Below are 14311 nucleotides of genomic sequence, written 5' to 3' on the forward strand. Positions count from 1 at the left end.
GCCGACCACTTCGCATTAAACTCATCCCCACAAAGCGTAGTATCTGACGAACGTTTTTGTTAATCCTTTGAAATGCTATGCACAAAATTGTGTACATTACTCGTCTTCACTATTTGCATCAAGTAGATGCTAGGAAAGAGCAAGATATTTTATACTTTGGATGAATTGAACCTCCTGAATAATAAATTAGTCTTTATCAAACATCATTTCGCAGTGTGTTGATACATATGGTCATTTTTGTGAAGGCACTACCACGTTCGACGAGTTGTTATAACACCCCTAAATTCAGAAATTATCATTATTTTCGTCGCAATGGCATATTAAGTGCCTTGATAACGTTGTAGTGATTTGACACACATTTACAGTTCTTCATAGATAGCGGCTGAAAGGGTTAAAACTTAAAAACATTAAAACGAAGGTGCTTAATTACAGTTGCACTCACTATCTGTTAAAGTAGAAGGTTGAATGTAATGAACAGTGCGCAAAAAGAGCCATTGGAATTTGTCACTTCGTAGCTTTGCTGGAGAAGGGTGTTGTACTTCTTTAGTAGCTTCTCAGATGGGAAAATTCTGCTTACAAAATATTTGCTCGCATTTGGAAGAAATTGCTACAGATCTAACCCGTACTAAGAGGGAGCCTTTCGTTGTTCCATAAAAAAACATGATCAAGAAACAGGTGTTCCCAGTCCTTTAAATGCCTCGAAACTGTAGCACAATGCAAGCTACGTATCATGTCTAAGCTTTCGAGCTGTCCTGCAATTGCAATGTGAGCTAGCTGGTGTGCAAGCATGGTGCCAATTCTGATATGTGTGGTTTAACGTCCCGAAACCACCACATGATTATCATAGATGCCGTTGTGGAGGGCTCCAGAAATTTGTGCCGCTTGGAGTTTAACGTGCACCTGAACTTGATCACATGGGATGGTGCCAATTCTGGCTGCAACATGCTCACTGCAGATATTATCCTTCCGTTAGTTTAAGAAACAAAAATTACATGGTTACTCTCGGGAATAGTACTTCTAGCCAGAGTTTTGAAGCATTCCCCTTCATAGGCCAGTGTTGCCTTCCTTGCTCGGTTAATCAAGCATAAAAGTGAACAGTAGCGCTATGCCACCGTAGCAGTGCGCAGCCGAAATTTCAATGACGAGTGGTGTTGCATGTGCAGTGCACTGCTAGCTTCTGAACACAAGGAAGCAACAGTGTAAAAGTGGTTTTAAAGGGACAGTAAAGTGAAACAATATATAGGTTTGTATGGATCAATTATTCTTTTGAAACTTTAGTGTCATTAATTTCATTTTTATGCATCTAATAATAGTAAAGAAGGTGAAAGTTTTGTTCTGAAACTCTATGCCAAAATCTCTGCACATGATATGCAGTGCGATGTTGCAGATTTCAAGCTTTTATATTTTTGCTTAGCACAACAAAACGTCCTGAAACAATGGCAATGCACTTCATTTACACCAATTTAAAGCTACCTAGGCCTTTGTAGAAGCGGTCCAAATCTATGACTTCAAGGCAGTTGGTGCAGGAACCGAGAGGCGGTGGCTCTGGCACCACTTGTAGTTCCTCGCGCGTCCTCGCATTTTCCAATCGTCTCCTCACAGCAAGAGTTGTTATGGTAAAGTCAAGAATGAGGTCTAAAACAAAAGTTGATACTAAGTGTTCTATAGGTGGAGGGTTGCCACCTGCACAATTTTAGACCGACCCGGCCAGTTTTCTAGTGAGTCTGTTGCCAATCTATACCCAAGACCAGTCATCTGTAGCAGATTTTCGCGTAATATCGCACTTGTTTATTTTCTGGAGTGTCTTCAGTTTCGGTACACTATGACTGTAAATATTTGTCATCAATCACCAAAGCTCTTGCACTATTACTTAGTTCAGATCACAATGATTATTAGAATAGAGCATATTTTTGAACTTGTATCTGTATATGTATGTCAAATATTTTTGTAACATGCAATTTTATGCATTTGAATGTTCATATGTGTCTAGACTGTCACTTACCTAGCAGATTCAGATGCATATTTATGGACGAAGTATCTGCAATCCTTTTTCAGTTGTGCACATTAATAGCGATAACCAAGCCTTACTTACCTTCTGTACAAGCGTCATTCCAGTCATGGGTATTTTTATGGCAGCCATTAGACTAGTTGGTTAGCTCAGTGTTGTGTTATTGTGTACATGCACATTAAGTTTATATTGCTCAAGAAAAGCAGTGTTACATCACATGACACTGCATGCCAAAGACCATGCCAGAGACACCATGGCACTGCATGCCATAGTGTCTGTTGCCTTCTTAATCTTGGGTAAATCCTTCCTTCTTCAAGGCGCCTTCTTTTTTACACTGAAAGCTTTTATGAGATCACAACTCCGATCATGCTCGGCACTGTAGGTGTCCACCGCCGCCGGTGTCCGTAACCACTATCGCACAAAATGAGAAAAAAAAAAAAACCTAGCACCAATGACACAGTGGTGCTCGAACCCGGGTCCGCTAGGTGCCAGACCAGTATTCTACCACTTAGTATGCCAGTGCTTGTATCTTGTCGTCAAACTTGCTTTAGGCAAGCTTGACCTAGTACCAGTGACACAGTGGGGCTCGAACCTAGGTCCGCTGGGTGCCAGCCCAGTATTCTACCACTGAGCCATGCGGTGTGTGGGACTTGTTGGCAAACTTGCCTTAGGCAGGCTTGATGTCAGGAAAGCAATCGCGTCAATACAACTTATAAAGCGTTTTAAAACAGCGAAAGAACAAGCAGTCATTGCACAATGCGAATAGCGTAACGCGTCCAATGCTCCAACCCATTACAAAAGCTTGTTCCTGACCTATCAACTGTGGCGCATACCCATTTCAGGCATACTTCCTCATCGTTGTCAGCCACTGCATGAACAATCGGCACAAAATTGCTCGCAATAGTTTAGTCGATGCCATGCTTCTCAGAAGAATGACGAAATATAGCATAGTGAATGCAGGCCTACTGCCCTAAAGTTTTTATTATCAAAGCAATAGCGGGCATCAAGCAAGTGCGCTTGCAGCAGTTACCCAATGAGTGTTAAGAAAAGGCTCTGAAAGGCCGCTCTTCTAGCTTTTGCTGTGACTGTGCTGCGCCTTCTGCGCAGGCCTGGCGTTGTTTACTCTAATGAGTTTGAAACATAATAGTAAAAAGAGTGTTAAATTAACTTTTCTAATTAAATAGAACATGAATACCATAAAGAAAGACTGCCTTCTAATAAAGAATTGTGTGTACTATAAAACCTTAAAGTTATCATTGGGGACATAAAACCATTTTTCTTTTTTTCACATGCTAGTGGATGTTGAGGATTCTAAGGTAAAAAGGTTGTTAGACAAAGAGAAAGAATATAGATATAAAAGCATTATAATTAACAAGGGTGTTAACTAATTAGTAACTGTACCACTTTAATACGTACCAGGTGACAGTCCCTGTACAGCACCCACAATAAAACACATTTACTTAAATTATTGTTATTGGATGTAATTAATGCTGTTCACATGGTACAAAATTGACAAAGATTATATGCAAAAGAAAACTTGCTTACATTAAAAAAGTGTTGGGAGTGTAAAGTAAAAGAAATGATAGGCAATGAAATTATGTACCAGTCATGACACTAGCAATGAAATGAAGGAGCAGCACATCTCCAGATACTTGATTGCCTTGTTTTCTGGTGGAGCAGGGCGTAAGTGCTACACAATTTTTCAAACAAATCCGATCGTGGCAAGGTTGTTCAAGTAATGAATTAATTTCCTTAATCCTAGATGATAAATGCAGAGGGGTGCCGAAAAGGGCGCATTCTTAGCTAGGCTTTAGGAAATATTCGAACGCCTAATATGATATTGGGTATTGTCTTTGACTTGAATTTTATGCTTGAATTTAGGTGCATCTTAAAGAACCCCAAAAGGTCGAAATTTCTGGAGCCCTCTACTTGGCGCCTCTCATAATCGTATGGCGATTTAGAGATGTTAAACTTTAATAATTATTATTATTATGGCTTTAATTTTAGAACTTCAAATTTTCAAGCATTCAAATCAAATACCATTTTTCCTGTGCACAACCCTCATAAAGAGACGGTATAATGATGGCAGGGCTCATGCTATTGTGAAGTGATACTTTGACGCCCACTAGTATAATTGATTGCTTTTAAAAATTGGGGTAAATTGTAGGGACGAAGTGCAATAAATTTTACGTATTTAACTGCGTATGGTGTGCACCCCAATTCATGGCGTGCCACGAATAGAAAAAGAATGTGTGCAGAAATGATGGCATGCAATTATTCGAATGACAGAACTGTGAAAATGAACTCGCTGTACCAGATTGGGCCGTCTTCTCTTTTATCTAACTCCAAACATTTTGGATATCAGACATTCTAATTCAGGTCTTGCATAAATCCCACTATTTAGACTCACTTTAAAACAAAACACTGATTTGCACAAGCCTACTAACTATATACTCTATGCAAGCGATCTCTACACATTCATTTTTGTAAATGGTGCTTGTGCTCAATAACAGCTTTCCCATCTATGGTACAACTAAAAATTCACATTTGCATTGGTTGTCCCTAAGAACTGCAACGAATGCCTCTTATGGTATTCAAAGCAAAACAGATAGTATTTGAGTGCAAGCTCGTATTAATCAATCAAATGCTCAGACCTCATTATAGCAAAGTTATATCTTAGACGAAAATAACTTTTTTTTATATCCGAACATCCATCAATAAAGGGTATTCTTAACACTATGTCTATAGCAAAACTATAACTCATTGACTTCGTTACAACCGATATTTCCTTATATCCTGGTTTGTTATATTGAGGTTTGAGTGTACTTGCATATCCTTAGCTTACGCGAGAATGCTCTAGAAAACAAACAAGGAAGATATTTACAGAAGTGTTTCACTGTACACATAACTGTATCGGCCTTGCACTTCATTTGCGTGTGCTGAAGCTGTTGTGTGTTCAGACTACAGTACAAAATAAAAGAAGAGCCTTGTCTCAAATCGTCTTTTATTATTACAAATCCCAAAACAGATCTCTTCTCGGCTACTTTACATTTTAGGAGCACCATACGCATCTGGCATTCGTTCAATAGAAAACCTGAAACATACAGGAAAACAACATTATTGGTTAGAAAAAGGCTGACCGCAGCAGCTACACGTACATGCATAAAGTATGGAATGATTCTGAGCTCAACTCAAGTTCTTTCCTTACCACTGAGCAGGCTTGCGTGAATATTCGAGGGCTTAGAATATTTGAACAAATATTACAGTATTCGGATTCGCCTCGATTTAAATTTTAATTATTGAAAATTTTGAAGTATTCAAAATCAATGAGAGAGAGAGAGACAGGTTTATTTACAAAAAGGCACAGAGGTCGGCCTGAGCGATAGCTTGCGCTAGCCTGCTGCTCTACACTGAGGGAGGGGAAAGGGGAGAAGAAAGACTAATGAATAAGTGTATAACAAATAAATAAGTGTATAACACCCTGTAAAGGTGGTTTCACTGCAGTGGAGGTGTGCTAGGCCATGACTACACCTAAGTAGGAAACTGCCCTGCCGCGAAGCCCCACCTCAAGATTAGCTGAACATGCATTACTACTCTCACATCTATTTATCATTTTTTTATTCAGCTTATATGCTCTCAGCATAGTAAATTTTACAATGCAACATACTTTACAGGTTATCACTTGCATTCTATTGAAAGTCAAATTCTGCTACTATTCAAAAGTTATTTCCAGTTCCTTTTAAACCGAAGAGAATGGCGTTTTCTCATGCTTGTTTTAATTTTTAGAATATCGTGCAGGTTAGTTGGTCTTTACAAATACGCTCATTTTCCTTCAGAATATGTGATGTAGACCCTCCAAATTCGACTAAAAATCATTCAAGCGAATCACTGCTCGCTTCAGATTCACTTTGAGCCTAAAATTTAGTAATTCGCACAAGCCTAACACCAAGTGATCCTGGTGATAATTCAGATCAGACAAAATGCAGCTTGGATCACTGATTACACAGCAAAATGGCCTAGAAATTTGATGATACTGCAACATTACAAAACCCTAGACCTGATCCCTTTGGGAATATGCCTGAAAGCCTGTTGGACCTTGAAATAATCTTGCATTTCATTTGACTACGAGTCAAATTACATATCACACAAAACCACATGGACTAACAGACTGCACTGCATTAGCATGAATACTACGATTAGTACGATGCACTATACTCACCGCCTCTGGTATATGTACATGATGGGGACACCTGGCACCTTGCGTATCCGACGTTTCAGGTCTTTGTCGCACGTGGCCACGATGTAGCACTTGTGCTGTTAGGAGAGGAAAACGCGTTACTGACGCCACCGCGAATGCAGCAGTGTTCGCATAACAAACGGTGCCACTGGCATAAAGGCCACGCAAATGTTGTCAAACTTCATCGAGGAATTCACCACAAGGGTGCAACGGCTTATTTTCTGAAATCTGCACAGACATTTGTCATGCGTGACTTTGGGACTGATGCATGTATGGTGGATTATTGTTGAGCAGAACGCGAAAGGACCAGGAAAATGCATCTTGGAGCTCCGCTTGTTGAGAAAGGAGCAGAGGTAGAGAATCAAAGTATGTAACCAATCACATTAGAGACAGTTTCATTAAACAGTAGTTCCTTTTAAAAAATTTCCATTTACTGAAGAGTCTACTTTACATTGTTTGAGTCGCAATATTGTGAAACAGAGATGTCTTGAGAAGACCTAGCTGTCCAAGCCTAATTGAAAAGCTTCACTACAGTGCTCGTCTGATGAACTTCACATGTGCAAAATATAATCGCAAAATTTGTTTCTAGGTAACAACAAGATTTATACATTTTTTCCTTGCTGCAATTGCTCTCATTAAAACGTCACTAAAGCGAAACAAAGAGGCTTAGATCTACAAATTGTTCCCCAAGAGCTCTAACATTGTCGATTTCACCACCATAGTTTTACCAATACGGGATAAAATTAAAGCCAATGTTTCATTTCGAAATTCTGTGCATATACTGCGCATATCGCGAATTTCAAAGCACATTTTTCGTATTTTGGCGACACTGGCTCATAAACAAAAATTTCCCGAAACTTGGTATGCTATGTCTCTGGCTTTCCCAGAGGACAATGCACTTCGTCTATGTCATGGCAACTGGTGCAGCAACACGAAGCTTGTGGTGCCACTGTCATTTTCTTCTCGCACGTTTTCTCGTTTACAAAGTATCTTCTTGCGGTTAAACGTAGTGACTTTCATAGTGTGAAAGGGTAATTTACCAGAGCGAGAAGGGTTGGTTTTTCTCTTTGGTGCATTTTTTACCTCCTTTTCTCCCTCGATTCTGCACAAGCTTCAGATGCAGTGAGGGCAAACAAGCCTCCTGGCACTGAGTTTGCGCAATATGGCGGGACTCGTTCAGGTAAGGTCAACATGTGCTTCAAGCACAAGAGCACGCATGCAAAGAGCACTCTTTTTCGAAACACTCTGGCTATTGACAAGAACAACAACAACAAAAAACTCACCTGAGTGACCCTCTCTACGAGGCAGTCGTCAGCGTATGTGCCTCGGTGCATGCAGGGAAGTCGGACGAACCTTGGGTCCTTGGCTATCCTGCAAAGCACAAAATAAAGACGTCGGAGACAACTATGCCTCGCAAACACACCTGCAACAAGATTGTTATGCAAGCACACACTTCAGAGCGGCAGCAGAGATGAAAAATATGACATTAGCATGACGTACAGTGCCCGGTAAAATAGGCACATTGAATGGCTTTTGACTTCCATTCACCTAAGGTGAATGCATAAGGGACTCCAACTTTCTCGCTCTTCAAACTTGCCATCTTAAGATTATTATTTTTACGCTTCCATTAAAGCTACGAGTACGTTCTCCAATGCTTTCCTCTCCATCATTACTTTTCCAGCTTCCTGCGGCTGTAAGGAACAACTTTGCAGATAATCCTGGTTCCATGCACCCCAATATTTTTTTTTAGTTAAGGGAAAAAATGACATTTCCTTTTGATTATAAAAGACAACGTGCTAATTTCATAACTACCAAGTTTTCCCACATCCCAAACTAGCCCTTCCCAAAATGGCCACAATGCTGCTTACAGGACTACTAACACAATGGGATACCTTTTTGACATCGCTTTTCTGGTCTTTGGCCCACGTGCTACTTTAATACCGATTATAGCCTCGTGTCTACTGTCTTGACTATGTCACGTGAAGTGTCTAAAAAAACATGCTTTCAGGTCTTGCATTTCTTTGCAGGATCAAACGCACAATATTAGTGCTGCCCAAAACACTTGCTTAATGCACACTTGCGTCACGTACCTGAGAGCGACCCTGTATTTGCTCCCCAGCTTCTCAAGTTCACCAATGACACAGTCAGTGACGTACGGGATGCCTGTCGAGATGCACAAAATTTCAGCGATGCTACACCTCATCGCTAGCTACTATCCTATGAAAATAACTGACGTGAACACTAAAGAGTTATGTTACTGCATACATATACTGAATACTTTCAAAACTACCCTTTCTGAATTTTCTAGTAAAAAAAAATTCAGTACAGGAAAAATAATATATATATATATATATATATATATATATATATATATATATATATATATATATATAAAAATATGAAAGTAGATGCGGATTATGCCTTGAAAAAGACGGGGTGCCCGTCGAAACGTCGGCAGAATAAACAGTTGTTATGTGAAAGCGCATCTACTTTCATATTTATGTATATATATATATATATACATACATATATATATATATATATATATATATATATATATATATATATATATATATATATATATATATATATATATATATATATATATATTTCATTTGTGGCACTATCACTTTAATGTGTCTATCAATGCAAGAAGGCATAATTCCAATTCTATTTGTACTACTGAGGCAAAAGTGTTTGAGACATGATATACACTCAAACCTTGTTATAAAGAATCAGAAACACTAACAACGAAATATCAGTTATAACGAAGTAAAGAAGAAAAGTCTTGCAATAGATGCCATGTTAGAAATATACCTTTTAAACTAATTCTCGGATATAACCAACCCATTTTCAAGTGACATGCAACTTTGTTATAATGAGGTTTGAGTGTATATAACTGTTCAGGCTTTATGTCCCGAAACCGAAATATGATTAAGAGGGACACTATATAGCGGAGTGCTCTGGAAATTTCGACCCTCAGGTGTTCCTTAACATGGACTTAAACCTGAGCACATGGAGGCCCAGCATTTTGCCTCCATGAAAACGTGGCTGCAGCAGCCGAGATTCGATCCTGCAACCTTCAGGTCTGCAGTTGAGCACCGTTATTGCTCAACCACTGTGGTGGGTTTGGAAACTCGTTGAATTTAACTATTGACTCCTTCTGCATATAAAGCAGTAAATTTTTTACCAATACTCCAAAAGAGGTTAGTAGGTCAAAGAAGATACTATCAAAATCCACAGCATTGTGCTTAGACAGGGCAAATGCATCACCATCTTTGTCTTATTGCTTTTTTTCCCTGTCGTATCAATTCCGTGCTCGTACAAATTCCGTGCTAATGATAACAGTGGCTTGTTCTGCATTGGTGAAAGGTAGCTTACTAATGAATCTTAACTTAATTTTATTTTTATTGTCTACCCAATTGAAACATACCATTTGGAAATGTCATCACTTGTTAAAAGAAACCACGTGCATTTTAGTAACTGTAACAAACACTGGTGTTACCATGTATCCCTGTTAACAGTATTGCAGTGTAAAGTTACTCGAATGAAAAAAAAAAGTAATGACCTGCTCCTAGAAGTTAACCAAGATAGCAACTTAGTTAAAGGTCATGCATTACTAACAACCAGATACATTGTAGATCTTGAAATTTTCAATAACATAACCTTTAAGATGATTTAAAACTATCATACACACACAATTCTGCACCACATGCTAGTTGCCGACTTACATTTGGCATACAGGCAGTCCATCATTGACTGGATGACATCCAGCTTGTTTTTGATGGCAAAGTTGATGAAGTTTGTGTCGATGAGGATCCTGAACGGAGGTCCTAGCTGTGTGTTGTACTTGAAGAACAGCGCCGAGGAGTAGTGCGGCCTAGGGACACAAGAAAACATGCGCACGTGTCAGGCACTGCGTATATTTCATCCTTAAATTTGAAAACTGCATTGTAAAATAATGCAGAGAGATGCACGCAGTACAATGTGCCTCTTTTTTGTTTTCTTGTACCGTTCTGAGATAAAGGTAATAAAAAAAACAAGTGAGAACTCAGGCAGTATTCATGCTCATTTGTTTCCAGCAGTGCTTTCACATTCGGTACCTTGGTCCTTTCATTTTGCTTGTTTTAATTAAAGCTGTCAGTTTCTATATGTGTACAAGAGATGCCCAGCTCAATGTGTCAAGCCCTCATGTTAGTTACAGAAATTATGGTCAAGCTGAAATAGCATACACACTATGCCTACATGATATAAATGATGTCCCAACAATCATGCATCACAGGGGGAAAAAAAAACAGCATAACGGGAATCAATTGCATATAGTTTCCAGTACACTGTCGCACCCACCACTAATTTTTGTTAATGATATTTAATTAATTCTTAATCATATCTGTAACTTCCCAAGTACCCACCTAGTTATCAAAGTGTCAGTGACGCAGGCATGTTCAAATGACGTCTATAGGCGCTATCTTCAACAGCATACTAATTGCATGCTCAATTTTTTTTGGCTGTTAGAGAAAACCGTTGAAATGTGAAAAACAACATGCGACTGCTCTGCAAGTCACAAAAGCAGCGGCTTCAAATGGGCTTACCACAACTTACCACTTTGCCTGATGTCTACTGCCATAGACAATGTTCCGCACTATCGAAAAAGTACGGGATGCATGCTAACAACATGCAGCGCAATTTAGAAAGGATTCTTTTCACTCGATTCTATGCCACTATTATTAATCGTCTCTCAGGGCCAAATGTTCTCATCGATAATGCGAGCTGCAACACTAAAGAAAACAAGTACCATAAAAATCTGTTATCAGCCCGTTTCATCAGTGACAACCAATGGCACCAGGAGGCCTGCAAGGTTATTGTTGTGTCCACAATTAGGCCACATATACAGTCGAGCCCATAACAATCAGAAGCTGCAGCATCACCAACTTTAGTACGTATGGTGAAATAAACCATTTACAGCAATGCACGCATGCCGCATTATTGATTATAGCAATGAATTCTGGCTGTGGGGATTAGGATGTGGTAGGTAGCCGGGGGATCTAGCCTTGCATACTTTGCAGGCTATCGCCCCGCACGGTTTCGCCATTGCTAATTGTATCTAATGTCCTTTTGTTTGTTTGTTTTTTAACTAAGCACGAGCAGGCTCTTAAAAAAATTGCGCATAGCGCAACGGAAGTCTGCATAAGCCGGCGGCGTCTGTGCTATTCCACGTGCAGTATTGTGCCGGTACTCTATCTCGCTGCACCATACACCAAACATAATTGTCACTTATTACCATTCACATTCGAGGTCTGTAGCATTCAAACATTTCAAAAGAAGTTGCGACACCTGTTTCTTGAAGATCGAGCGACCACGAGGAAACACAATATCAGTCACGCTGTCACATGGCGAGCCTAAACGTTGCATTGCCTCGAATAAACCGTACCGTTCCTTCTTAAGCTCAAGACACTTAAGCAAATAGTGTTCTATATCACCATTTTCCTTGCACTTCGGGCGTCGCGGAGTCTGATCTTATGGAGCCATGCTGGTGTATGCGCTGATCACGTTCGGATGCGATGAAGCAAGCAGGCCTCTTTCCTTGATAGCCCTATTGTCACATATGGCTGGTGAGGGGTCAGCCAAAACGAGTGAAAATAATTATTGACAGATTCTCGTAAAATATGCTAATTTCCTTTGGGAGCCTTTTTTGTTGGTGCGGTGCAAGCTCAAGAGCACTCTGAGCAAGTCTGTCAGCCACCTCATTACCCGCCATACCCACATGTGATGGAATACATTGAAGCTTAATGTTTAGGCCAATGCCGTGCAGGTCTTTAAGTATTCGCAGTGATCTTTGAGTGGATCGATCCAAAACCAAACCATGTTTTAGCCACTGCAAGGCAAAGGTCGTGAACTCAGCCCCACTGCGGTGGTCTAGTGGCTATGGTACTCAGCTGCAGACTTGCAGGTCGCGGGATCGAATCCCAGTTGAGGCTGCTTCATTTTTGATGGAGGGAAAAATGCTGTAGGCCCGTGTGCTCAGATTTAGGTGTCCGTGCTGAAGGGTTACGGAACATGAAATCCTTGAAGAAAATCAGAAATTCAAGTTGCTGAATCCCCACCCACGACTCCAACATCCCCCAGCACCCCTTTGTACTTGCGGTTTGCTACACTACACAGTGCGGCACTGCAGCAAAGCTAATTTTTAAAATCCACCACGGCATAGAAATGGTGGTGGCCCTGTTAACGGAGTTTCGGACATACTATTTGAGTAACAAGTTCAGACATGTAAGAGTTTCAGCTTCCCTAAACTTCATATGTTGCCATACATTGGATCTATGGGGCTTGAGGCGATCCCATGAACGCGTCCGACTTTTCAAGAATGTAAAAAAAAAAAAAAAAAAAAAAAAAACAGCAGCTTTGTGATCCATATCACTTGTGTCTGCCGGGGTATCCCATCTGATATCATAGTTTTCTCACGAAAGCCTGCCATCGCCTTATTTTGCTTTTTTTCGCCCAACCTGTATATATCAATTGTCAGTTATAACAAAGAAACTTTTCATGGCACTTAAGTAGTGTTAAAAGTGGGTTTTACTGTATATAATTCAATTTATGAAAAATAAACAGATGACAGCTTGCACTTTTCGTTCTGTGTTTGTGTATTCACGTGGGTACATACGTACTTTGATCTTTGATCTGTATGTACAAGGTCTGGCAAGATCTATATGTGCAAGATATGACAGTTACAGCATTCGGATGATTATATATGGGGCTCAAGTTGGGTTCTCACAGTGGTATTATCACGAAGTCTTGCTGCATAGACAAGGAGTATGAAAGTTGAAAACTCATGCAATGGGCAAGTGAATTACTTCGAGCACTGCTACACAAATATGAGGAAATGCAAAAGGCAAGAATGAGTGCTTACGCCTCGGAAACTTTGATGGCATGAGGGTCCTCCTTTTTCTTCTTCTTGGGAGGGAGACGATCCTTTTCTTTTCTGTAAAAGCACAGTGAAGCCGGTAAATCAACAGTGAGAAGCACATCTACACATGTAACTGACAGGCATTTCTGACTCGCTCCGTGGTTTTGAAAAGTGTGGCACAGATTTTACGGTGGGCGCAACAAACGAACCGCTTTGACAAACCACATTGCGCATAATTTAGGGTGCACGGTTGATGCCTGTATGCATTGGAGCAGATAGCTCACCTCAGAGCCTTAGATAAGAGAGAACATTGCATTGTTTTAGGGCGAAAGTTTATTGTGACGTTATCATGACGTCATGTATTGCAAAGCTTGCATTTATTATGACGTCACATGACATCGACGCCGGGTCCAACGTGAGCCAATCACGGAAGCAATACGAAATCAGGTGAGGAGTTGGAAGGCTTTCGGAGAGAGTCGGAGGTTCAACTTATTTGTCTGATCGTCTACATAGCGTTATTATTCACGCGCGACAGTAACGTAAGGTCATGAAACGGCATTCAGAGACATCCTACACCTTCAGGGCACAGCCGACCGCTGGCAAACGAGATGTGTCAGAATGACAGCCGCAGTGCAATGTCGGTACTCACAGCCTCTGGTCCCGCAAGCTGATCATCCGCTTCATTTTGGCGGCCTTCTGCGTCGCTTTCACCTTGGCCTACGCACAAACGAAGCAGCATTAGACACGTAATACACTCCAAACGTATTAAGCGATTGATTTGCGTATCTCCACGACCGACTGTTCCGTCGCGGGCATACGCCATTCGTTCCACGTTTATCAATTGTTCATCAGCTATGCATTGCTCACACTGTAAAGCTGCTGTAGTACATACCATTTTGCTACTGGAAACGACAGATCGGAAACGCGGACAGACCACAAAAATTTTCTTTACACGTGCAACAGACGCCGCTGAAGCGAAAACAGAAGCACAATGTTGTTGGACAGTCAAAACGATTTAGGTCAAAATAAACTAATGTTTTGTTGTTTTAATCATTAATCATCTAATTGAACTCAAATTATTACATAAACAGACTACTAATACTTAAAACACAAATGCAGTAGAAAAATATGAAGCATTTAAAGTTTAAATTAGTTTTTTTTG

The 14311-nt window shown here is 40.2% G+C and overlaps 1 protein-coding gene across 1 annotated transcript; it reads right to left on the minus strand.

Annotated features, from left to right (window-relative positions):
• Window positions 1-4995: 4995 nt before the first annotated feature.
• On the minus strand, window positions 4996-14143 carry LOC119167345 (rRNA-processing protein FCF1 homolog). Its single transcript, XM_075884648.1, has 8 exons — window positions 14042-14143; window positions 13799-13866; window positions 13153-13224; window positions 9977-10125; window positions 8336-8408; window positions 7529-7616; window positions 6228-6322; window positions 4996-5102 (listed from the first exon to the last, which is right to left on the minus strand). The coding sequence occupies exons 1-8, from the start codon at window positions 14042-14044 to the stop codon at window positions 5054-5056; spliced, it is 597 nt and encodes a 198-aa protein (XP_075740763.1). The 5' UTR covers window positions 14045-14143; the 3' UTR covers window positions 4996-5053.
• Window positions 14144-14311: the final 168 nt, after the last annotated feature.

Source organism: Rhipicephalus microplus, unplaced genomic scaffold, assembly GCF_043290135.1.
Source record: "Rhipicephalus microplus isolate Deutch F79 unplaced genomic scaffold, USDA_Rmic scaffold_42, whole genome shotgun sequence".
NCBI lineage: Eukaryota > Metazoa > Arthropoda > Arachnida > Ixodida > Ixodidae > Rhipicephalus > Rhipicephalus microplus.

What these genes read in the sequence shown, in the direction of transcription:
- LOC119167345 (XM_075884648.1), bottom strand. An exon ending in GCCATCAAAGTTTCCGAGGC is followed by an intron (nt 10,126 to 13,152) that starts GTAAGCACTCAT and finishes TTGTGTCCCTAG; the next exon opens with GCCGCACTACTCCTCGGCGC. An exon ending in AAATACAGGGTCGCTCTCAG is followed by an intron (nt 7,617 to 8,335) that starts GTACGTGACGCA and finishes TGTGCTTTGCAG; the next exon opens with GATAGCCAAGGACCCAAGGT.